The sequence below is a fragment of the Papaver somniferum genome, chromosome 2 (genome assembly GCF_003573695.1).
Source record: "Papaver somniferum cultivar HN1 chromosome 2, ASM357369v1, whole genome shotgun sequence".
NCBI lineage: Eukaryota > Viridiplantae > Streptophyta > Magnoliopsida > Ranunculales > Papaveraceae > Papaver > Papaver somniferum.
In genome coordinates this window covers 210,203,820-210,215,222 of record NC_039359.1, presented here as the reverse complement: position 1 = coordinate 210,215,222, position 11,403 = coordinate 210,203,820, and the positions used below count along the sequence as shown (strand labels likewise).

General features: G+C 38.1%; 1 protein-coding gene and 1 pseudogene across 1 annotated transcript; one reads left to right on the top strand and one right to left on the bottom strand.

Moving 5' to 3' along the window:
• The first annotated feature begins 1,611 nt into the window (after positions 1 to 1,611).
• LOC113352713 lies at positions 1,612 to 10,561 on the top strand (annotated as a pseudogene).
• LOC113350405 (probable LRR receptor-like serine/threonine-protein kinase At3g47570) lies at positions 4,288 to 7,742 on the bottom strand. Its single transcript, XM_026594538.1, has 2 exons — positions 4,905 to 7,742; positions 4,288 to 4,820 (listed from the first exon to the last, which is right to left on the bottom strand). The coding sequence occupies exons 1-2, from the start codon at positions 7,702 to 7,704 to the stop codon at positions 4,450 to 4,452; spliced, it is 3,171 nt and encodes a 1,056-aa protein (XP_026450323.1). The 5' UTR covers positions 7,705 to 7,742; the 3' UTR covers positions 4,288 to 4,449.
• Positions 10,562 to 11,403: the final 842 nt, after the last annotated feature.

The following is an 11,403-nucleotide window of genomic DNA, read 5'->3' as shown; positions in this document are numbered from 1 at the left end:
GACCAAATTTGGTCGGCGATTAAGACCAAATCCAAATATAGTCGGGCGTTTATATAATGTCCGCCTACCCGACGGGCGTTGGTATAATGTCCGCCTGTAGCCGCGCGTTCGTAAAGTTAACGGCTGATGCAGGGCGTTGGTATAATGTCCGCCTGGATGGGGCGTTGATGTCCGCCTGAATGGGGCGTTGGTATAATGTCCGCCTGGATGGGGCGTTGGTATAATGTCCGCCGGACACCCAGGTGTTGATATAGTCATATACTGTTGTTCACAAAGTTTTGAAAACTTTGCTTGGGGCGTTGTCTTTATCAACGCCCCATTTTTTTTTTTTTTGAACCTGGGCGAACGTATAATCTCCGTCCCACACACCAGGCGTTGCTATAGTTCACGCCCCATACAGGCGTTATCTTTATCAACGCCCATACCAGGCGTTATCTTTATCAACGCCCCATGCCAGGCGTAATCTTTATCTACGCTGGACGATGAAGCGGACTTTATATCAACGCGCGACCAAATTTACTCGTCACCGGCGTAAATTTGATCTTTTTTTTTAGTCTTTGGTCTTTAGTTATGCTCGCACCACTGTGGACGCTCTAACCTTATAAAATTCTATTCAAATGTATTTTCCTAAAAATTCAGTCACTTGATACTTCTCAATGTGTCGGACAAGAAATCATCCCAAAATCCCATGTAGGAAGTTCTCTACTTATACTATTTTAATACACTTTTTTCGGGATACACAACTGCAGTTTCTCCATGCCGCGCAATATTGTTAGACTCAAAGTATGATTCAATTTCAAATAACCATTCTACTGTATAAGTACCCTCTGAAGTCGGAAGAATGCTTCAAAAATTATCGAAAATAGGAAGAACTGGAGATAATAATACCAAGACATACTGGCATAGAAATTGGATGGAACTGATGGGCTTGATATGGGTGTCGCGTTGACTAATGAGTAATGGGTTAGTATATCTTTTTTATTTATTCTTTTGATCGAGAAAAGAAGATAAAAAAACTTTAAAAGTAAACACAAATGAATGAAAAAATAAGTAGAGCAAGCTACAAACTGCAAGAGAGACCAAAAGAAAACAAAAAATATTTAAACAAAGAGGCTCCCTGGAGAAAGCCACTTCAGAAAATTTGTAAGTGAAGAATTTGTGGAAAGCAGAAGTCCAAGAGATGAGATTAGCTTTAACTTGAATAACTGTTTGAAAGGAACTTTTCTTTTGCCTTCGAAGATGCGGTTATTTCGTTCTAGCCATATTTCTCACACTATGGCTGCAGGGATATGGGCCGAAAGAGCTTTGCTGCACTTTGATGCCTTTTGAGTTCCAATTGGCAATTGGAGATAAGCACCATGATTGTGGTTGAGAAAGGAGCAGCATGAAAGGCAGGTAAAATCTTTGTCCATACTTGAACTGAGTACGGACAAGTTAGCTTGGAGATTGTCGAGGGTTAAGACTTTCTCGTGAGCACCAACGAACGGTCTGGATGAAGTTTGACCTTAGGTTTACGTTAGGTTATACACGTGAACAAGTTTTCCTAGAAAGATGGAAACGTACGGTGGAGAAAAAATCAGTCACTTGAAGCTTAAATTATAACGCCGAAATATGTTAGGTATCTTGACAAAGAAGAAGACTATGAGTTTGAACCCAGTCTTCTGCTATCGTTCTCCAGTGGGAACTCTAGTTCCCAAACATCCTTCTTCTCTCAAAACCCTACTAAACCCCAGTTTTAACTCTAAACCAATCAGGAAAGGATTTAAAAGATTTTTCTCCGTTAGTTCTTTCATCAAACCAGTTCAATCAGCAGCTTCACTTGGGATATTACTAAACCCGATTTCCCAATTTTTCATCAGGAGTCTGATAACGGAAAGAAACTGGTGTTTCTGGATAACGCAGCGACCTCTCAAAATCCGTATGTTGTTTTGAAGGCTATAAATGATTATTATTATAATGCTAATGTGCATCGAGGCCTCACCTCTGCTCTCAGTGTCAAGGCCACAGATGAATATGAGTTGGCGAGAAAAAAGCTTGCAGATTTTGTTAATGCACCACAATCTTCAGATATTCTGTTCACAAGAAATGCAACAGAAGCTATAAATCTAGTGGCCTACTCTCGGGGACTTGCGAATTTAAAACTGGGAGATGAGGTTATTCTTACAGTAGCCGAACATAATAGTGCTACGGTTCCTTGGAAAATCGTTGCTCAAAAAACTGGCGCCACTCTAAAATTTGTTGGTCTAACAGAAGAGGACGTTCCAGATGTTTTGAAATTAAGAGAGTTGATTTCGAAGAACACGAGGCTTGTGGTAGACCACCACGTCTCGAACGTTCTTGGCTCTATTCTTCCTGTTGGGGATATCACAGCATGGGCAGAGCCTGTCAAAGTGTTCCTCACATGGTGGTTGATGTGCAGAGCCTGGATGTTGATTTTCTTGTTGCGTATTCGCATAAGATGTGTGGGCCTACAGGCGTTGGATTCTTGTATGGAAAAAGGGAGACCTTGTCGGGCATGCCTCCTTTCTTAGGTGGCGGTGAAATGATTGCCGATGTATTTCTGGACAATTCTAATTATGCAGAACCTCCTTCCAAAAAATTATTTATCAGGAATTGGCATGCAAAAAATCCATGATTATGAGATAGAGTTGGCTGATTATATCCACGAAAGCCTTTGTTCCATTTCCCATATCCGAATATATGGCCCTGCTCCTTCCCGAGCTGTTCATCGAGCTGCTCTTTGTGCATTCAATGTTAATGTCTACCCAACAGATACTGGCGATGTTGTCAACCCAACAGATATTGCCATTATTCTTGATCGTCTACACGGTGTGATGATCAGATCGGGTACTGATAGTGCTCAACCTCTACATCGCCATCTAGGGTGTAAATTCAAGTGCACGTGCTAGTCTATCCTTCTACAACACCAAAGAAGACGTTGATACCTTCATAGAGGCATTGAAAGATACTATTAACATTTTGAAAGTAAAAAGGTGAAAGCCATGGAGCTATAAGTGTTCCACCAACAGCTCTAGAAGGTGACCAAGCTGAAGCAAATGCTTCGATGGAAGCAGTAATGTTGACTCAAAGGAAAAACTTTCAGAATCTTCACTTGAAGGAGACGGAAAGAATGTTATTTTAGCTTTGAATAGTAATTTTAATGTTATTAAGTGGACTACTCGGAATTAAATATGAAGTGCACTTTTTCACATATAGACATCAATCGCTAAATTTACAGTTAAGAAAACTATCAATCTTTTATTGATTATCTGAATGAGAACTTTTGAGCTTGTTTCTGCTACCCGCCGAGTGTCATATCTCTGTGGTTCATATACTAGAATACAGGACACAAACGTGATACTTAGAGAGTTATATAGGCAGGATGAATGGATGTACGATATTAGAAGGAGGTTTGTTGGAAATTTAGGGTATGGAATCGAAACATCATTGGCTTGAAGGCGTGTAATCACTTTCCTTAAAACGTTATTTGCTCCCACTCGCTAAGAGTTTGTTGCGGGATGAATGCAAACCATTTCCCAAGATACAGTCAAGCCTTTACGTGATCGTCGATCAACAACAATCGACGAATCACCCTTGAACTCCTGTTGGTATTCTACTACTTGTTTTAGGAACACAGTTAGAGAAAGAGAGAAACACACGCCAAGAGATGTTCTATCAAGCCACAGTAAGAAACTTACATCGATATCCAAAAGACGTGAATTCGTTGAGAATCTATATTAAAGACATGTCTCTTGTCTTGCACCGTTCAATCATGAATAGTTGCCATCTCAAATATGAAAGGTCACGTTTCATACTCAAACGACTTGATTCCGTTTCATTGATTTATACCATAAAACCGTTGCACAAACTGAATCTGCGCTTATCTCTTTTATCTCCTGTTTGCTCTAATAATATATATTTAATCTATATATTGAATATTGATCAGATATTCAACAAGGTTACTATTAGGCTATTAGCTTAACTCCTCTATTTTTCGAAAACTCAGGGTATGTATCTTGCTGGTATAAATTGGAGTAAGAGCATGAATATAAGTGAAAAGAACTGGATTGATGGTGATCATTGATTAAGATGATGTACTAAATTTCTCTCTTAAAATTGTACGAAACAGTTCAATGGATAGGCAGTGTTCCAAAGAATCATTGGCAATCTGCGTAATGTAAATTTTTTTCTCGTATCAATTTGTATGGTTAGTCTTCCTAACCAGTCTTAAAGGCACATTTTGCTTTTTAATGTAGCCTGCAATCAGTTTGATAAATTACTAAGATATGAAGAAGAGAACACAAACAATTAATTAATGAATAGAAATCCACCAAGATACGATAGACATAACACACGCAAACATTTTATAGGTATAAAAATAGAGCGCAAAACACAGATTAATTGTAATTATAGGACAACGTGCTTTCTGAAAGGAGTTCTTTTCTCTGATTACCTTCCAACACCTTGAAACTGATTATTAACCCCTTGAACATCTATAATAACCTCATTCATGCTGCCTCTATCTGAAGGTAACTCCGAAGAACATTTGACACCAATCTGAATTATGGAAACCAAGATTTGTCTCATTGTATCTCTTGCATTTTCATTGCGATGGACTCCTTCTACATCCAACAACAAACGTGAATCGATTATCTCCACCACGTGCTCTGGCGATACATGCATCTTACAGAAGCTATGAATGTTTAGACCATCCTTAAACATATCGTCAGTAGGTCTCTTTCCTGTGAACATCTCTAGCAAAAGAATCCCATAACTATATACATCGCCTTGTGTTGATACTTCACCACCCGTCCCGTATTCTACGTAAACCAAAACAAAATGTAAGTATTTAATTAAACTACCTAAACATGTATAACAAATCCTAATACATATTTTATTCTTACCTGGAGAAACGTAACCGATGGAGCCTTTTATTGCAATTGAGCTCGCGTCTTGTTTGTTCAGCTGTCTAGAATTACTTGAGGGAATAAAAATGAATTTAGCCAAGCCAAAATCACCCACATGAGCAGTTAAATCATCATCAAGAAGGACATTACTTGGCTTCACATCACAATGCACAATGGGTGATTGAGAATCATGGTGAAGATAATTTAATGCAGAAGCAACATCGACTGCAATGCTCAATCTTCTTTCTAGGTTCAAATTCTTCTCTTGTGGTTGATCGTCATTGTTTGTATCACTTACAGTCTGGTGCAGCCAATTCTCTAGACTCCCGTTAACCATGAACTCAAAAACTAGAGCTTTGAAAGGATTACCTTGAAAATCAATGCTGGAACAATAAGTTACAATCTTGAGTAAATTTCTATGTCTAATTTTACTCAGAGCATTACATTCAGCCATGAAACTCTTGGTTGCACCTCTTTGTTGAAGGTGAAGAACCTTCACTGCAACAGGTTTTGATTCATATTGTTGAAGAATTCCTTTATACACGGAGCCAAAACTTCCGAAGCCAAGCAAGTTGGTAGAATCATTAAACCCGTTAGTAGCTTTAAGAAGCTCACCGTAAGAAACTCCTATGTACTGATTGCCTACGTCTAAAGTTGTCAAAGGTAGTTTTGTTTTTGACTTCCTTCTCCGATACATATAGAGACAAAACATACCCAAAGTTAAAAGTAAAACCACAGTAACTACGCTGATTATTATAACTTTGACAGGCTTTGATTTTCTCTGTTTCCGCTCCATATTGGGATTTATTGGGACCGAGCAATTCGGAAGCTTCAAGTCAGGTATACCACCACAAAGCTTACTATTTCCTTCAAACAAAAATGTTGCTATGTTCTTAAACACTCCATCTTTTGGTACCACTCCCTCCAGATTATTATAAGATATATCTAATCCACTTAGCGTGAGATTTTCAAACCCTTTTGGTATTGTACCAGAAAAATTATTGCGGGAAAGACTTAACAGATCAAGACCTTTTAAGAAAGTAAAAGCTTGAGGAATGTTACCTTGGAAAAAGTTATTCTCCAAATTTAGGTATTTTAAGCCTAAACAACTGCCTATGCTACTTGGAATTTCACCGGATAGTTTGTTTATGTTTAGGTATAACTCCCCAAGGTTTTTTAACTGACCAACTTCCGTAGGAAGTTCACCAGTAAATGAGTTATTACTTAAGTCCAGACCAAGTGATAAAGAGGAAAGTTCGAAAACTTGTTTGGGCATAGTACCACTTAGTCTGTTGGTTTGTAGCTCCAAGCTCTGCAAAGATTTACAATGTCCAAGACTGGATGGAATTAAACCTATTAAGTTGTTATTATTGAGAGTGAGTTGGATCATTCTTGTTAAGTTACCAAAAGAAGAAGGAATTGAACCCACGAGTTCATTATTATCCAAAAATAATATTCCCAAATTTTGCAGGTTCCCAATACCTGGAGGAATACTTCCTGTGAAATAGTTATATCCCAAAATGAGTGTCGTTAAACCTAGAAGATTCTGAATACCTGGAGGAATGCTTCCATATATCTGATTGTTACTTAAATCTAGTTGATCAAGATTTGTTGTGAGATTGGCTATGGAGCTTGGTAATGTGCCCCCAAAATTATTCATGCTTACAATTAAAACTCTCAAATTGCTACAGTTGACTAGAGAATTAAGGAAGAATAGATCATCAGTTTGTCCACTACCAAGATAGTTTTCTCTTAATTGTATCACTCTAAGACTTTTTAAGTTACCAAGGTTATGAGGGACTGATCCAACTAAATTATTTGTTCCCACTTGGAAAATCTCAAGTCTCGACATATTGGAAAATGAAGTAGGAATGGTTCCAGAGAAATTGTTCTCTTGAACTGAAAAATGCGTAAGATTTGGAAGTGTGAAACCTATATTAAATGGAATACTACCGTGGAGATGATTATACATCAATGAGAACTTTTCAAGTGACGAAATATTATAGAGTGAAGACGGGACATGACCTGATAACCTATTCATCTCTAGAACCAGAAGTTTTAAATTTGTTAATTGACTTAGAGTGTTTGGGACTCTTCCCTCCAATTTGTTAAAACCAAGATCAAGTTGAGTAAGAGATGATGAAAGGTTACCCAATGAAGTAGGAATCTCTCCTGTTAGATTATTTCCAGCAAGCAACATCATTTCGAGATTTGGCAAGTAGCCTAATCCATTTGGAATTCTTCCAGTAAGCCGGTTGTTTAAAATATCAAGGTATGTGAGACTGGAGCAACGAGAAATATTGTGCGGAATTTCTCCTTCCAAGGAATTATTTGAAAGACTCAAGCGTTTCAATCGAAAAAGACGACAGATTTGCTGAGGAATTTCTCCGTTTAAGCTGTTGTTGTGGAGGATGAGATAGTTAAGAAAGCTAAGGTTTCCAACGTGAGGAGAAATGGAGCCTACCAATCCCTGGGAATTAAGATCTAACATGGTGACTCGACTACGATGGCGACGGCTACATGTAACACCTCTCCACTCGCAGAAATGAAGAGAACTATTACTGTTATCCCACGAACTCAATATTCCGTGTGGATCATGAATTATTTCATTCTTAAAAGCAATTAACGCCAGTTGGTCATTTGATTTGTTATCGTCGTTGAATGCAACAAGACAATTAACATCCATGGACATATAAGAAACGATGAGAGTAAGGCTGGATACTAGTAATAATATAGCACTGAAGTTGAAAAAATTCTGATGCTGAGGTAATATCTTCATCTCCATAAATATTAACATGTATAGATTTAGAGGTTTAATATGCTGCAGAGAAGTTGAGAAGGTATAGAAACGAACGTTTAACTTAGTTGGGTTTTATAAGGAAGTTTATAAGTTAACGAGTCTAAAAGAAGTGTTTTGCACGTCAAACTAAAGGACAGCCTTTGAAGTCTTTGTGATGATTAACGTTGGGTAGAGGTCTTGTCCCCAGAGGCCTCTGATTGAAAGTGTCGTATTTACGAAAGCTTTAAAAAGTCATCAAAAAATAATTCTAGTCTGATGACACCATTTATTCTATATGTTTGATAGTACATCACATCGCACAAATCACGCGTCCCACACAAAAATGTAAAAATCATGCAAAATGTGCTATGCCAGTCACCAGTGATTTCACATCAATAATCAAGGTTTCATCACGAAAATGTAGATATTTTACAAACTTTGATAAACAATGCTTAATTTGTCGTTTTATCATGTGATTTTAGCTCTCAGCCTCAGGACATGCGTGAAATGATGAGAGTAATCAAGGCTGCATAATTAATAGTAATAGTACTGAAACTGAAAGCATTATAATGTTTTAACTCAGGTGTTAAGTTAAAACAATAGGGACGGGCCTTGAACTTCTGAGGGGGGATACTAATTTTTGTCTATTGAAAATGCACTTGAAAAATTACCTTCAGGTAAGTTTTATGATTTTGGTGGAGCATCCCACAACCACTAAAAACGTCCAAACAAATTGGAAAGGCATCTGAAAAGCAGAAGGAGAAGTGGTGTTATAGAGCAAATCTACACATGGATACAGTGATGGTCATCAGTGGAAACAGACGCTCGGACAATGATTGATATTTTGAACAGGAGAAACAACTGCATGTGGGATGGATTGCAAAAGCTTACTAAATGGGAACCAGTTTTCTAGCTTAGGCATTCACAACCACAAAAACAATTCTTCATTTTCTATATTTCTTTTCTGTAATATTGATAGGCTAAATGCATGAAGGACCTCATAATAGGACAAGCCATGGCAAGCTTGTGGAAATTTAATCCAGTTTATCTTATACTCCCTCCGTCCTACTGCAAATGATGGTTCAGGAGTTTTTTAGACCCATTCTTAATGATGGTTTTGACATTTGATTTGGGACACAGCCTTTAAAGTCTTTGGGATCATTAACATTTGGTAGAGGGTCTTGTCACTATAGGCCTTTGATTGAAGTGTAAGTGTGGTTGTATTCTTCGAATACTTTAAAAAGTTATCATAGACTTCTTATTTTCCTGACACCATTTATTCTCTACGATAATTTGATAGTACATCACTGATTCACACATATCACGCGTCCTTTGGTTTGAAGATTTAAATGTAGACAGACGAAGTTTTAAAGTTACTTGGGTCTATAAGTTGGTGCCTAAAACTACAGGCGTTCAGATACAGGAAGTCTCTGTGTGTCCATTGACTTACGGGAAAAACATGGTAACTGTCATATTCGTGTCTGCAAGCCCATCAAGCTCAAACATGGTACATTGACTAGAGATTCGAGGAAGTTTAGATCGTTAGCTTCTCCACTTCCCAATTTATTTTCTCCTAATTAGATAATTTTACGCCTTTTTGAGTTACCAAGGTTATAAGGTTTAGTCTTATTGGAAAATAAACTTGGAACAGTTTCAGTGAAATTGTTAATTATAATCGAGAAATACTTGAGATTAGGAAGTGTGAAACCATTTGATTATCCATCACTGTAAAGAATTCGAGTGATGACATATTATAGAGTGAAGATGGAAGGATACCTGATAACCTATTCAACTCTAGAACCAGGACTTTGAAGCTTGTTAGTTGACTTGGAATGTTCGGATTTTTCCTTCCAAATTGTTAGCATCAGTATGAAGTTCACTAAGAGATTTTTTTTTCAAGCATGTTCAGTTAGAGATAATGAATGGTTTAAGGTTACCTAAATGAAGTCGGAATTTCTCCTGATAGATCATTATTACCAACATCGACTGCGCTGGTTTGGACATCTCCAGCGAAGACCGCCTTGATGCCCCAGTGCGAGTAGGTCGCATCAGGCGCGCTGAAGGAAGGATGCAACACAGAGGTCGACCGAAGCTAACTTGGGACGAGTGCGTAAAGAACAACTTGGGCAACCGAAATCTTTCACCAAAGGAGGTGTTGGACAGACAAATATGGAGGGAGGCAATACGCGTGGAGGAGGTGGGTTTAAGGTATGTAGACTAACAACCCTCCCCCTTATTTATTGTCCCTTTATTTCCTATAAATTTCTGTACAACTCAATCAGCGAACACGTAAAGGCAACCCTGCAGTTTGTGAAGTGGGGAATCCCCCTGTGGCGCTGCAGTTGGCAGGATTGTGAAGGGGAAACACCTCGTAACTTCTGCAACCGGGACATGGTGTAAGTATATCCGCATTAATGGTCGAGAATTCGTAATCCCATTAACACGATGATCACTGTCCATCTGGACCAAAAACAAAAACAATCGCGACGCGGGTAGCGTCAAGTATTTTTGCTTTTCATAGTTCAAGTTATGCGAGGCTCGGACAGGCCGACGTAAAACCTATGTTCGAATCTTAGAAAATATTCTCTAGTCGATCCGGTACTTACTACCGAAAAAGACTTTGGATTTGGATTGTAGATCATTATTACCAACATTCAGTATTAAGAGATTAGATAATTAGCCTAGCTAACTCATTTGGAACGCTATTCACAAGACCTTCCAGAAATTTCTATGGAAAGAGGTACTCATTGTGGTCAACCTCTACATCCATCAAGGTGTAAATTCAAGTGCACGTGATAGTCTATACTTCTACAACACCAAAGAGGATGTTGATACCTTCATAGAGGCATTGAAAGACACTATTAAAATGTTTTAGTAAAAAGGTGAAAGCAATGGAGCTACAAGTGTTCCAACAGCACCTCTAGACTGTGAGCAAGCTGAAGCAAAAGCTTTGATGGAAGCACTGATGTGGGCTCAAAGGAAGGGAATTCAGAATTTTCACTTGGAAGGAGACGGCAAGAATGTTAATTTAGCTTTGAATGGAAATCTTAAATGTTATTATTAAGTGGACTACTTGGAATTTAGTAGTTAACAGTTTACATCTTCTAGCCCAATTTAAAAAATTGGAGGTGCACTTTAGCACATAGAGACATGAATCATGTTGTGGTTTCTATAGCTATATTTACTGTTAATACGCAATATGAGGAAGAATTGAAGAACATTATCCCCTCTTGGATAGCTCTGGGTATGAGGTTGTAATCTTTCATTTTCTTAATAAATTCTTGTTTTCGTATTTTAAAAAAAAAATGTTCTGCGAATAGGTTATGTAATTGTTCTAGTCGCCAATTACTGAAAAATTCGCAAAGCTACACAAGATACTAAAATTATTCCGGCAACTCGCGATGTCATATATGTTGGGAAAATTGGCACCCCGAACGCAACGGAACACAGGATCACAAAGGACAATTAGTGATTTGAACCAAACATGGGAGATATAATAAAAGAGACAAGATAAACAAGCACACACAATCACAACACAAGATCATATACGTGGTTCACCTTTACAGGCTACATCCACGGCCAACACCATCAGAAAAACTTTCATTAAATCAAAGACTATTACATGCTCTCTCCGCAACCCAAGACAAGACCCAAAGAGTTAACAAGACATACTTGAGAACACCATCGAAGAAATCATAGAAACCAATACTCTAACCA